The 15,273-nt window shown below is 39.8% G+C and overlaps 1 protein-coding gene across 5 annotated transcripts in view; it reads right to left on the reverse strand.

Annotated features, from left to right (window-relative positions):
* Positions 1-15,273, reverse strand: part of LOC132396626 (uncharacterized) — a 127,862-nt gene that overhangs the window by 99,784 nt on the left and 12,805 nt on the right. For all 5 annotated transcript variants that reach the window (XM_059974333.1, XM_059974329.1, XM_059974330.1 and 2 more), the window contains exons 5-8: positions 15,159-15,236; positions 10,773-10,892; positions 3,721-4,312; positions 472-671 (exon numbers count right to left, since the gene is read on the reverse strand). In XM_059974333.1, the coding sequence (XP_059830316.1) occupies positions 472-671; positions 3,721-4,312; positions 10,773-10,892; positions 15,159-15,236 (990 nt within the window). The remainder of the gene's footprint in view (positions 1-471; positions 672-3,720; positions 4,313-10,772; positions 10,893-15,158; positions 15,237-15,273) is intronic.

The raw sequence follows: 15,273 nt of genomic DNA on the forward strand, positions 1-15,273 counted from the left end.
AGTCCTCAAATGCTCACTGCACTTAGCTGTTGGTCTTAGATCAGTTTGTTACAACTCACAATTTTCATTAAGTGACAATGGGGAACACGAGGTCATCCACCAGATAGGTAATACTACATTGTAAACACAAAAGATTCAGCAGATGCTGGAAGCCCAGAGTAACACAAAATGCTGGTGGAACTCAGGAAAACAGGCAGCGTCTATGGAACAGAATAACGAGTCAATGTTTTGGCCAAGATCCTTCATCAGGACTCCATTATATCGTGAATGTTACATTGTTCATGCAATGGTTCTGGAGTGTTACTGAATTGAAAAAAATAACTCAATAAGAAAGTAACAACATGTTAAGCTTTGGATATGCCAGTCAGATATTGCACAAATCAGGTCCATGTACACGGATGAAAGCATAAATCATGAAAACTCTGACAGAATATTATACACTGAGTGACAAGTTGCACACAGAATACTTACAATGAAGTTGACACCTTCTGATTTTTGGCATTCTTTAAGCACTTCAAGATGTAGACGGGCCATTGTATGGTTGTCACTAATTCCATCCTTCAGTCCCCACCTGAGGTCAACCATCACGATGTCATAACCTCTTTCTTTACAGTATGTGTATAGTTCAGGATAAGCACCCTTCATTAGTGCATTTCTTTCATGCTCTGTATCTGGAATTTCAAATCCAAGTCTTTTTAAAATTCTGTTCCACTTTATAAAAACTCACAAAAATCAAGGAGTTCTATATTAATACATAGAACATTACAGTACTGGAGAGGCCATTTGGCCCACAATGTTGCACTGATACATTAATCTTTTAAAGGGATTTAATGCATATTAATATGAATAGGAAATGGGAGCCCACTGGTTATCTGTCTAGGCCATATTCAGCCCTCAAGCTACATCCCAAAACTTCAAATTCAGAGTAATTTTATTATTGAAATATGCATATGTCACCAAACTACCCTGAGATTAAGTTTCTTGTAGGCATTCACAGTAAGTACAAAGAAACACAAAAGAATCAATGAAAAATTATACATAAACTAAGATGGACAACAACCAATGTTCAAAAGACCATGAACAGGGCAAAAACAAAATCAGATATTAATAACAAACAAATAAATAAATAAACATTGAGAACATCAGTTGTAGAGTCCTTGAACGTGAGTCCATAGATAGTGGCAAACATGAGGAAATCTGCTGAAAGTTCAAGCAACACACACAAAATGCTGGTGAAATGCTGCGTTCTACCAGCATTTTGTGTGTGTTGGTCCATAGATAGTGGAATCAGAAGTGATGAGACCACAACAGCATCGTAAACCTTCAGGTTAGTGGAGAAGCGAATGTCTTTGTGCTGCAGAACTTTGACCCAGAGCCTTCCGAGTGCCTGGCTTGCTTTCTGGATCCTTGACGTGATTTCTCCGGTCAAAGTTTCCCAGCACAAAGACATTCGACTCTCCATTAAACTGAAGGCTTACAATGCTGTTGTGGTCTCATCAATTCTATATGGCTGTGAAACCTGGACACTGTATCGCAGACACGTCAAACAGCTTGAACAATTCCACAATCGCGCTCTGCGATCAATCATGCAAATCCGCTGGCAAGACCGTATCTCCAACCTGACAATCCTGGACCGAGCCAATTCCACAAGCATTGAAGCCAAGATTTTGAAGGCTCAGCTCAGATGGACCGGCCATGTGATCCGCATGGATGAGTCCAGAATGCTGCGTCAGTTGTTCTACGGAGGACTAGAGCAGGGCAACCATGCCCAAGTTCACCCAAGGAAGAGGTACAAGGACAACCTCAAGTCAAACCTTAAGTGGGCCAAACTCCAGCCCCGCGATCTCAAACACACTGCTGCTGATTGGTCCAAGTGGCGCAATCTATGCTCCAAGGCAGCAAACAACTTCTAAGCCAAGTGGCCCATGCAGCGCCTCAAGGCGAGTCAAGAAAGACACAGGAAGGCGTCCTCTCCTGCCCCAACAGGCAGTGTTCCTTGCCCCATCAGCAACCGTATCTGCACTTCGGACTTCGGCCTCAGAAGTCATATGCGTGCCCATAGATGTTGACTGCGCAACACATTCGTCTTCCTCAGACTTCGAGAGACTACTACTCAGTGGAATCAGTTCAGTGACAATTGACTTTTCACAATACAGACAATTAACTTATCACATTGTTGCCTGTGGGAGTTTCTGCCTCCCCTCCTGCCACCTTGGAATGGGACAAAATAGAGAGTCATCAAGAGAGTCCAACTACCTTAGTTCTGTGCTGTAAGAATTCTATCATTCCATGGACATTAATTCACCTGGATATCACAAGCAATTATGGACTAATGTACTGAAGCAGTATGTTTACAAGCCACTGGATGGGGCACATTTGGACTGTTTTGTGCAGTTCAGGTCATTACACTGGAGAAAGTGGGAAGTTAATTCACCATGATATTTTCTTCACTGGATGACTTTAGTTTGGGGGAGAGATTAGATAGGCTGTGCTTGTTTTCTCTAGAGTGAGGGTTCACAACCTGGGGTCCATGAACCCCTCAGTTAATGGTAGGGGTACATGGCATAAAAAGGAAACCCCTGCTCTAGAGCAAGGCAAGGTGAGGGGTGACACAATATAATTATATAAGATTATGACAGGTAGATTTCTTTTCTTCATGGTAAGAGTATCGAAAACAAGAGGGAACGGTACCATGCTGTAATGCACTATGCTCTAGAGTCTTAAAGTGAGAGGAAGGAGTTTTACAAGGGATTTGAGAGGTAACTTTTTTTAAAGCAGAGAGTGATTGATATCTGGATCACAGCCAGGGGAAATGGTGGACAGATACATTCATTATGTGTAATAGGGATTTAAATGGACACCTAAATAGGAAAGAGACCTGCCTTGTCCTAATACAGGCAAATGGGATATTAGAAAATCAGGATGGACATGGCGGGCCCAAGGACCTGCTTCTGTCCTATACAACGTTGGTACTCACCATGACTAGATTAAAGAAATATAGATTCTATTCCTCACATTTTTGAACAAATCTCCAAAAGTGCACTACAATACCAAATGTAGATAGAAGTTAGAACAATACAGCACAGGGAGAGACTTTGTGGCCCTGATGTCTGTGCCAATCGTGATTCTAATTTAAACCACACGTCATCTAATTCCCTGCCTGATCGTGGGCCTGCCTAAATGCCTCTGAATTATTGCCAACTCCCCTGATCATGTATTCCAAGTACTTACCGCTCCATGTGTAAAAACAACAACTGGCCACATAATCTTTTTAGCTTTACCTTCATGTCTTAAGCTATGCCCTAGTTATTTAGTAGGTATAGTTTTAGATGAGAGGAGCAAGAGCAAGAGCAAGGTAAGAGAATTCCATCCCGACAAAAAAGACTTTAACCCACCTACCCTGTCTATGCCTCGCATATTTTATATATTTGATACCAGGAGATCTAAGATGATTCAAGTAGAATGCCTTTAACTGGTATTCATTGGAAACTGGCACAATATGAAATGTCCACAAGACCAGCTTCATTATATTAATTATCTGTCTCATCACAATTTGAAACATTTTGACAGTGTAAAGTGAGGCCAGTTTTGGAGCTATCCCTATTTTTATTCACTTTCACTTTAATGAATTTGAAATAGGAAGCAATGTAGCTGGGCTGCTGATCTCCATCATTCATTATACATACATTACTGCAAAGTCAAAATGTCAGACACAATTACCTTTGTAACCACCACAAATGTAAATCATTAATTTTTTCTTCTTGGGTGAGTAGGCAAGATTGAGGTTTCCTTTCATTATTTCATTTACAGGATCGAGATCTGCTGGATGGTGGTCTTCTTGGGCTTTTGGGTCCTGAATGCTGTTGGAGTCTCCCGTACATTCCCAGCTTAAAATGATCTTAGTGGTTTCTCCTTTATGTTTTAGTTCAGGCATTGCTAGACTTTGGTTTGGACAGTCTGGTATGGATGTGCTTTCAATGGCCTGAGAACGTCCTGTCTGTCTGGTCCCTGAACATCTTGACCCATCAGTGCTTGAAATTCCTGTTTGATGTGTTTCAAAGCCCTGGTCGTTCTCCACATTACTACTGAAAACTGATGCTAAGCTTTTCCCTTGACGATCAGCCGGAGCTGAGGGTGCCAATGTCTTATAGTTATCTTCCTGACTCACTTCTTCTTTCAGTTTTGGTTCTTCTCTTTGTACTAATTTGTTTACCAGACTTGTGGACAATATACTCTCACAATCATCTGTTGGATTATCCTGGAGCCGAGGTGATAGGCAGATGTCAGGTTCAAATACAGAAATATTGCTGCACTGTAAAACAAAATTGGAATAGTTATACTGATGAGAAATCACACTAAAACAGGTGGAATAGTTCAACCAATAAGGGATCAAATAAGTGGAATGGATACACAAGAGACAAATATTGGAATCTGGAACATTTTTAAAATTGATTATTGAGATGGTAATAACAGAATATTTGTGAAGCAACAATCTGACCTAAAGGTTAAAGATTATCTTTACCTGTCATTTTTACATTGAAACATAGTGAAATGCATCATCTGTGAGGATTGCACTGGGTAGCAAGTGCCTCCATGCCTCTGGCGCCAACATGGAATGCCCATGACTCACTAATCCTAATGTAAGTCTTTGGAAAGTGGAAGGAAAGCTGAGCACCTTAAGGAAACCCACACAGTCATGGAGAGAACTTACAAACTCCATCCAGAGAATGGCAGGAATTGAACCCAAGGTTATGATTACTTGCACTGTAAAGCGATGCACTAACCACTGTGCCGTTTAGCACAGTCAGAGGAAATCACGTCTGATAAATTTATTGGAAATCTTTGAGGAAGCAGGCCAAATAATGGAATATGTGTGAGGTGTTGCAGGTTGTTAAGTTAAATCTATGCAGGAATTACACAGTAAATGGAAGGGCCCCAACAAGTTACAGAACAGAGATACTACAGTTACATAGTTGCATGAAAGTGAAGGCAGGGTAGACAGGGTGATGAAGATGGAATTGGAATTGGCTTCATCAATCAGGACACTGAATATAAGAGATGGCATGCTATGGTACAACAGTACACACTGTAGGTGAGACCACACTTGGGAGTATTGTGTGCAGTTCTGGGTTGCTTAGGTATAGCAAAGGTGTCAAAAAGTTGGAAAAGTTGCATAAAAGATTTACAAAGTTGTTACCTGGACCAAAGGGCTTGAGTTACAGGGAGAAGCTGGATAGGCTGGGACTTCCTTCCCTGAAGCATGGAAGGTTGAGGAGTAACCTTACAGAGATATATAATATCATGAGGGGAAGAGATAAAGTGATTTGTCACAATATTTTTCTGAGTACTAGAGTTTGAATGTCAAGGGCAGAGGTTTTAGATGAGAGAGCAAGGAACATAGAATGAAGAATAGTGAATGTACCATGGCAAAATTAGTGCATGACAAAAAGGTAGATGAGAAAAAATGTTCATAAAATGAGAAAATGTGACTCGGTCATTTTGAAAGAAGGTTATAAACAGATAATTATTTAAATAGAGAAAGATGGTAGAAAGCAGCAGCACAAAGCAAATTTGTACATGAAACAGAAAGCTAGCGTACAAGTACAGCAGGTAAAGGGAAGACGAATGGAAGGATGATTTTTGGTTTTAACATGGTTGGAATATAAAAGTAAGGAAATCTGACTGCAACTGAACAAGGCACTAGAGAGAACACATCTGAACAGTTTTGGTCCCCTTATATATTGTAAAATGTAAAAACTGGGTACCTTTTGGAAATGGTTCACTTAGATGATAGCAGATATGGAGTTAAAAACAAAAGTGTTTGAGAGGGAAGGTTAAACAGGTTTAATATACTGTACTAATTTGAGTTTAGAAGGATGAGAAGTGATCTTATTCAAACAAAAAATTCTTAGATTCTGACAGAGTTAATGCTGGAAGAATGTTAACCCTCATGGGATCATTTAGGATGATGCATTATCTCAGAATAATGGGGTACATTTTTAAGAACAGGTCGAGTCTCTGGAATTGGAAATCAGTAAGTGGATTTCCATTTTTTTTAAAGATACAGAGCAGAGTAGGCCCTTCTGGGCCTTCAAGCCTTGGTACTTTATGTTAAGCCTGCATTTGGAAGAGATCCAAATGAGTGCAGATACACAAAGCAGAATTATTATGGATTTCCAGTATCTGCAGAACTTGCCTTTTCTCATTTCTGCTTCCTTCAACCCCGATTTAACTATTGCCTAATCACAGGACAATTTACAATGAACAATTAACCTGTTGGCTGGTACTTCTTTGGACTGTGGGAAGCCATGGCATCTGGAGGAAACCCAAGTGGTCATGGGAAGAATGTATAAACTCCTTACAGACAGCGGTAGGAATTGAACCCGAGTCGCTGGTACTCAAGGGGTCACAAGGAAAGTGGACGGTAGGGAAGTTGGATTCAGCCATTAACTTATTGAGAGGCAGGATAGGTTCAAAGAATTGAGTAGCTGCTCCTGTTCCTAAATCTTATGGTCCTGTAATGGTCATATCCGATTTATTACAACAGAGATATATCTCATTTTCTACAAAATATAGATAACGCTTTATTTGGAGGTTCAAGTGAGAGATAAGAACTAAAAGAGACTGTGCGGTTGTCAGCTGTGACAAACAAGAGAAAATCTGCAGATACTGGAAATCTAAACAACATACATAAAATGCTGGAGATCAGCAGGCCAGGCAGGATCTATGGAAAAGAGTCAACAGTTGACATTTCAGGCCAAGGGCCTTTGTCAGGACTGGAGAAAAAAGATGAGAAGTCAGAGTAAGGAGATTGGGGGAGGGGAGGCAGAAATACAAGGTAGTAGATGATAGGTGAAACCAGGAGAGGGGAAGGGTGAAGTCTTTGCTTCACCCCTCCCCCTCTTTTGGTTATCAGCTGTGGTTTTATTAGAGCACAAACTTAAAAAAGATAAATCAGAATCAAAATCAGGTTTAATATCAACGGCATTTCTTGTGAAATTTTAAAACCCAAAGATCCATTATGGGTATTAGTATTGACTTTATTGTCAAAAATACTGAGAAAGAGTGGAAAGCTTTGTTTGCGTGCTATCCAGGAAGATTATGCCATACATGCTAAATGTACACTGATCTGGTAAAATGAAAAGAGAATGGAGAATATAGTTTTGCAGGTACAGAGAAAGTGCAGTACAGATAAACAAATAAAGTGCATGGTTCACAATAAGGTTGAATGCAAGGGCCACAATGAGATAAGGATACCCATGCATTGTGTCAAACTATTCCTGTATATTATTACTACACAGTCAAAATAATTCTATTATGTTATATATAAATGCCAAAGATGTGAATTAAGTATTCAGATTACAATTAAATACAACGATAATTACTAAGCAATGTATCTCACTTTGCACCTGGTTGCTATGATGGCTAACATGATCTTAATTTTTCTTGTAATTTCCTAAGGCCAGTAACTTCATTGGGGAATTGTAGGAATTTCCTGAGAAATGGTTCTAACATTTAATTCCCATAGAACCATAGTTACAATAGAGGCCAGTAGAGAAATGGCAATGGTAATTCAAGTGTGAAAAGGAAACCTTATTGTTAAAGTATTATATTTATTTATTGAAATACAGCGCATAATAGGCCCTTCTGGCCCTTTGAGCCACCCTGGCCAGCAACTCCTGATTTAACCCCAGCCGAATTATGGGAAAATTTACAATGAACAACTAACCAATCGACCACTATGTATTTGGAGGAGACATAGAGTGGGAGGAGACCAGAGTGTCTAGAGGAAACCCACATGGTCATGGAGAGAACGTACAAACTCCTTACAGGCAGCGGCAGGAATTGAACCCTTAACTCCAGTAACTGTAAGGTATTGTGCTAACCACTATGCTATCATGCCATCTATGGATCCATGGACTTTAACTGTGCATTGGCAGTTACTATTCATTTTGCTATCAGGCTGCAAAGACCAACTGAAGTACTTTGGTTATTTTATTTCATTGGTTCCTATCTTTTTTTACCCAAGTCTTGGTACTTTATGTTAAGCCTGCATTTGGAAGAGATCCAAATGAGTGCAGATACACAAAGCAGAATTATTATGGATTTCCAGTATCTGCAGAACTTGCCTTTTCTCATTTCTGCTTCCTTCATTTACACTGTCTACAGATAATTTTTATTTTGCTTTGCCTTTTGACCTATTAACACATTCATTCACCTTGAACCACTTGCTCCATTTGAAGTTTTAATCCCTGTTTCTTTCCACCCTATCACAGATCTCTCCTGAATTTTCCATCCTTCTATGTAACTTAAAGCCCACTTTAACTCTATTTCCCCAATTCTGAAATGTTAGCTTGCCTTCTTTCTCCATTGGCGCTGTCTGACCACCTGTGAATTTTCCAGCTTTTATTTGCTTTCATTTTAATAACTAATTAATATAACTGTTTGCAAGTTACTATAGTAAATTGAAAGTGATAAATTACCCATGGAAAAAGGATCAAGGTAACTATCAACTTTTGTCTCATTTGATGACACAGACCACCTTCCATTATCAACAATTCTTGCCAACCTCCTCATCCATCACACCTGGTAAGTCTAAGATGGCTGTCAACCAAAGAGTAACCAGGTCTGAGACTGTAAAGATTCTGGGAACAGAATAGGGACAAGCCTTTCTAGATTAGAACTAAATGAAAAGAATGAATTACAGTGCCATAAAATTATATAGCATGGAAGCAGGACATTTGGTCCCTGAAATCTATGCTGACAGGTGGGTATCCATCTATATAATTCCCACCTTCAGAACTTTACAGCAAGGAAGGATGATGTTTGGACTACTGTGTCCATATTGGTCAAAATTATTATTCAGACAACATTAGGGTGCCGTGGTAGCTTAGCAGTTAGTGTGGCATTATTAGAGTTTAGGATGTTCCAGAGTTTGGAGTTCAGTTCCGGGGCCGTCTGTAAGGAATCGCTGTACGTCTTCCTCATGGAATACGCACATTTTCCTCTGATTTACCCCACAAGTCACAGCTTAAGTTCTCTGATCCTTTTTGATTTGTTGGCCAATCAGATGGGCTATTCTTTGGCTGGTGATTCCACTCCATCAGCATCTAATGGGGCTGCAAAAGATTCTGCAAGCCCAGAAGAGTCCCAGGTACAGTTATGTACAAATAATCAATTAATTGTTGAATAAGCTTTGTAAATCTTTATAGTCAAAATGACAAATGATCAACTTAGTATATAATATGTTCTGAAAACTACCTTTTCAGAATGGCAGGCAGTGACTAGTGGGGTACCGTAAGGCTCAGTGCTGGGACCCCAGTTGTTTACAATATTTATTAACGATTTAGACGAGGGAATTAAATGCAGCATCTCCAAGTTTGCGGATGACACAAAGCTGGGCGGCGGTGTTAGCTGTGAGGAGGATGCTAAGATGCAGGGTGACTTGGATAGGTTAGGTGAGTGGGCAAATTCATGGCAGATGCAATTTAATGTGGATAAATGTGAGGTTATCCACTTTGGTTGCAAGAACAGGAAAACAGATTATTATCTGAATGGTGGCTGATTAGGAAAAGGGAAGATGCAACAAGACCTGGGTGTCATTGTACACCAGTCATTGAAGGTGGGCATGCAGGTACAGCAGGCGGCGAAAAAGGCAAATGGTATGTTGGCATTCATAGCAAAAGGATTTGAGTACAGGAGCAGGGAGGTTCTACTGCAGTTGTACAAGGCCTTGGTGAGACCGCACCTAGAATATTGTGTGCAGTTTTGGTCCCCTAATCTGAGGAAAGACATTCTTGCCATAGAGGGAGTACAGAGAAAGTTCACCAGATTGATTCCTGGAATGGCAGGACTTTCATATGAAGAAAGACTGGATCATCTAGGCTTATACTCACTGGAATTTAGAAGATTGAGGAGGGATCTTATTGAAACGTATAGAATTCTAAAGGGATTGGACAGGCTAGATGCAGGAAGATTGTTTCCAATGTTGGGGAAGTCCAGAACGAGGGGTCACAGTTTAAGGATAATGGGGAAGCCTTTTAGGACCGAGATGAGGAAAAACTTCTTCACACAGAGAGTGGTGAATCTGTGGAATTCTCTGCCACAGGAAACAGTTGAGGCCAGTTCATTGGCTATATTTAAGAGGAAGTTAGATATGGCCCTTGTGGCTAAAGGGATCAAGGCGTATGGAGAGAAAACAGGTACAGGGTTTTGAGTTGGATGATCAGCCATGATCATACTGAATGGTGGTGCAGACTCGAAGGGCCGGATGGCCTACTCCTGCACCTATTTTCTATGTTTCTATGTTTCTAAGACAAAGATGAACCAGGTAGGTTTACTAGTCATTAGAAACCTAGAATCATTCTAAGTTGTCCCGCGATTAGGTTAGGATTAATCGGGTTGTGGGGATGCTGGGGCAGCATGACTCAAGAAGCCAGAAGGACTTACTCTGCACTATATCGCTAAATAAAATAAAATCAGAATTAAGGTTAATGTTACTTCCCAGCTCCTGGTCCTTAGTCTTGCAGTTTATTGGCTCTTTAAGTGTAAGTATCGTGAGGTTTCAGCCAGTGAGTTCCAACACCCACTGTTATTGACTGACATCATTTTTCTCTCCCCTTTTGATGTCTAAATGTACGCTTCATCTCCCCTCAAAATTTTTGTTTCATTCTAATCCTGCTTGTTATTTAATCACTTCCGCCTTCCAGCCCAAATAATAGGATTATATTGGCTGGACACATTGGTGGTAACTTTATTCCTAAATGTCCAACCTGTTCAAAGTCCAGGGAACTTCTGTTACTGCCCGAGTGGCTTCCTTCGTCCTCATTTGAAGATGAGCCACTTCTGTTACGTTGACTGATCTGCTTCTGAAGTCGTTGATGGAAGTGAAACTAAAAAGTAAGTAGAAGATAGGCATGTTGAGTTTTCAGCAGCAAATTCATAAAATGAGGACACGTTTAGGCGAATTAAAATAACGCTTTATAAGTTACACTTCAAATATACATGTTTTTTGAAATGTTGATGATTCTTCCTTTTTCTCTATCATTATACTTCCATTGTTCTGTGCCACTATAATGCCCACAATTAGGCAAACATTTGTAAGCTCTAGCTTCTAGTGCTCCATTTTCAATTAAGCTACCTCAATTGTAGAAGGTTACTGATAAGACCAATGTGCAAAGTGACAACCTCAAGAAATAAATAGTACAATGTAGAGTATTGGAAGGAGGACACAGAACAATTGTGCAAACTATGCATTTATCAGATGGGATTTTATTGGAGGAGAATTTACAAAAAGATTACTGTGCTTTGAATCCCAAAGATCTGGGATATAGGACATGGGATATTGATATTCATACTTAGCCTGAGAAACTATTCCTGAATATTATTACCCTATAGTCAGAACAATTTTATATTATCGAACACTGGCAAAAGAGGACTTATCATTTGTAAATCCTCTGCTCTTGACTTGCTGGGAGATCCTACCTCAATTCTAATTGGCAAGACCATGCTTGATTGCGGGGTTTGCATCACGTAACACAGTGTGAATGAGTCAAACCAGGCACCACTAACAAAATGGCTGGATAATTGAACTGACAGCAGTCAGACCCCCTCCTCAAGCTTTTCTGAATGTTAAGGATTTTGAATACATCTAACCCCAAAACTACCAAGAACCAATATGTACAGTTCAAAAAAGAACTCTGAATACAAGATTGTGAGAGGTTTAGACAGTCAATGCAAAAAGGCTATATATCTGAGGTTGAGTGAGACAAGAACTGGAGCTCAGGTTAAGAGTAAAAGGTGAAATATTTAAGGGGAACATGAGGGAACCTCTTTATACAGAAGGTGGAGCAAGTCTGCAAGAAAGTGGTGGATGTGAGTTTGATTTCAATGTTCAACAGAGGTTTGGCTAGGTGAATTCAATGGATAGATACGTAATGGGAAGGATATGCAGGGCTACAGACCAGGTGAAGTTCACTGGGACTAAGCAGAATTACAGTTCTGCGTGGACTATATGAGCTGAACGGCCTGCTTCTGTGCTGTAGTGCTCTATGACTTGATGATACTATTTAAAAACTAAGATTTAAATCACTTAAAGTACTTACTAACAATTGAAACAATTAATACAAGCATGACTAATAAAATAAACATATTTACACTTGAAACTTACAGACATTCCTCATCTTTCAAATGGGCAGACTGACTGATCCTGGTCAGATCTAAGCTGTTACACATTCAACAAGCCAGATAGTGAGTGGAAGTTCTAAGAAATCAGCTAGATTGAACTGCACTGGTGAGGTTTATGTGGCCCAAAATCAGAACACAGCTAGAAGATCAGCACATCAGCCTGACCTGTGTAGCATCTTGATGCAGGGGGAGGATGGACAGGAACTACTACAGACATTCTGGCCCTTCAATTTATATTTATGCCATGTCGTGTATTATCAATTAAGTAGATTGGAAAACACAATATCTGCCCAACATAGATTATGGGATGTGCAAGTATGTTCGGTATCTAAATATTGAGAACAATGAAGGCATTATCTTCTTTCCTCTTCACAAACACACCAATTCCATTCCTTCCACTAGCCACTGTCTGAAAGCAATGCAGACTGCTGTGCGGGCATCATTGTTGGTCACAAGTTAGGTGTTGGGCTCTGTATGAGCTTCTGTATGGTCTTGTCCTTCTGTATCCCAATAATATGCTCAACATCTTTAATCCTCTGTAACATCACTGCTTCTCCAATTACATTCTCAGAGCAACCCCAAATCTAATTGTTCCACTATCAGCTCTCTTGCTTAGTTCTGGAATCTTCTCCGTAAACTTCTCTACATCTTGTGCCATTCACAAAACCTACTTCTCTAATTAAGCTTTTGGTCTTTTGCCATATTGGGCCAGCTCTATCATGGGCACTAGCCACTCCACCATCAAGAAAATCTTTGAAAGGTGAAGCATCAAGAAGGCAGCATCAATCATAAAGGACACTCATCTTTCAGGTTATGCCCTCTTTCCATTACTACCATCAGGAAGGAGGTACAGGAGCCTGAAGATGCACACTCATTGTTTTGGGAATAGCATCTTCCCTCCACCATCAGATTTCAGAATGGTCCAATAATATGAATATCATCTAATTTTTGCACTATTTATTCAGTCTTTTAATATATTCTTATTGTAAGCTGGAGTAATTCTTATGTATTACACTGTACTACTGCCACAAAACAACAAATTTCACAATATATCGCTGCTCCCCATCCAATCACCTTTCTGGCTCTCAGCTTCACCCCACCCCCTCCGGTCTTCTCCTATCATTTCGCATTTTCCCCTCCCCCTCCTACTTTCAAATCTCTTACTATCTTTCCTTTCAGTTAGTCCTAACGAAGGGTCTCGGCCTGAGACATCGACAGCGCTTCTCCCTATAGATGCTGCCTGACCTGCTGCATTCCACCAGCATTTTGTGTGTGTTGTCACAATATAACAGTTTCTTCAGATACATCAAGTGTAAAATAGAGGCCAAAGTGGATATCGGACCATTGGAAAATGATGCTGAAGAGGTAGTAATGGGGGGACAAGGAAATGTATATCGCTATGAACTGAATAAGTATTTTACATCAGTTTTCACTGTGGAAGACACTCGCAGTATGGTGGAAGTTCCAGGTGTCAAGTGTGTGAAGTTACTGTTACTAGACAGAAGGTTCTTGGGAAACTGAAAGGTCTGAGGGTAGATGGGTCACCTGGACCAGATGGTGTACACCCCAGAGTTCTGAAGGAGCTGGCTGAAGAGATTGTGGAGGCATAAGTAATGATCTTTCAAGAATCACTAGATTTCTGAATGGTTCTGGAAGATAGCAAAATTGCAAATGTCAGTCCACTCTTCAAGAAGAGTGAGAGGCGGAAGAAAAAAAAAACATAGGCCAGTTAGGCTAACCATAATGGTTGGGAAGATGTTGGAGTCAATTATTAACTATGAGGTCTCAGAGATTTTTGAGGCGCACGGTAAAATTGGTCATAGTCAATAGACCATAGTCAGCAAGATTTCCTCAATGAAAAATCTTGCCCTTCAAATCAGTTGGGATTCTTGAATAAGTAACAAGGAGGATAGACAAAGGAGAATCAGTTGATGTTGTATACTTGGATTTTCAGAAGGCCTTTGATAAAGTGCCATACATGAGGCTACTTAACAAGCTATGAGCCCATGGTATTACAGGAAAGATTCTAGCATGGATAAAACAGTGGCTAATTGAAAGGAGGCTAATTTTCTGCCACTGACGAATGGCGTTCTACTTTCTAGCCCATGGGGTTTATTTCTTTTTAAATAAAAATATTTGGAGATTTTTTACCCAGGATTCTTAAAATCGTAAAAGATTTTTGGTAGAATGATTGAAGAAATTGATGACATACACTTATGAACTTTGACTTGGCACGAAAGGGAAATTGCAAACTGATGCACCATCAATAACTCACTCTGAGACGTAAAGGTGAGATATCGGCTTTTATTGACTGGAAGAAGGAACAAGCAGTGAGTGACCACCATACTACATCCTGGAGACTGAGAGGCTGGGCTCAGGCCTCAATCGCCTTTATACAGGGGTCTGTGGGAGGAGCCACAGGAGCAGTCAGCAGGGGCGTGTCCAGACAGGTATATGTAGTTCACCACACAAATACAGACAGTTAATCGAGTATTTTGTCATTGAAGCTGTAGACAATGACTATTTAAAGAAAATCTTCATGAAATGTAAAGTTATAGAAGGGATCAGAACAGTGGAATTAGATATAGATAGCATTAATAGAAAGTCAGTGCAAGCATAAGGCAAATTGGTTTCCACTATAGTGCAAATTACAGTGATTCAATGATAAATGGGTAAGATTAACTTCATTAGTTGAGATAAACAATCAGATCACAGGATACAGCAAATCAAGCATTAACTAAAGAAAAATAACAGCCTTACATTTTTAGAAAGTGAGTAATTGATTTTTACCTATTTGATAAAATTCCATGTTCCTTTTGAAGTACTAATGATAATTAAACTCATCTGTTTGAACTCGTAAAACAGATGACTTGCCAAATGATTTAATTGGCTTAGCAGTTAGTCAGCAGTTTTTTTTTACACAGTTCACTACTAAGTTTAAAAGGAATAAATATTTGGTAAATAAACAATACCTTCAAATGTGTCTTAATTCTTGAGTCTATATCATCACTGAGCCTTCTGTAAGGCACTTTCCAATGACATTCCGCTGCCTGAAAATAAATGCCATCTAATGAAAATTGACTTTCT

The sequence above is a fragment of the Hypanus sabinus genome, chromosome 7 (assembly GCF_030144855.1).
Source record: "Hypanus sabinus isolate sHypSab1 chromosome 7, sHypSab1.hap1, whole genome shotgun sequence".
NCBI classification, from domain to species: Eukaryota; Metazoa; Chordata; class Chondrichthyes; order Myliobatiformes; family Dasyatidae; genus Hypanus; species Hypanus sabinus.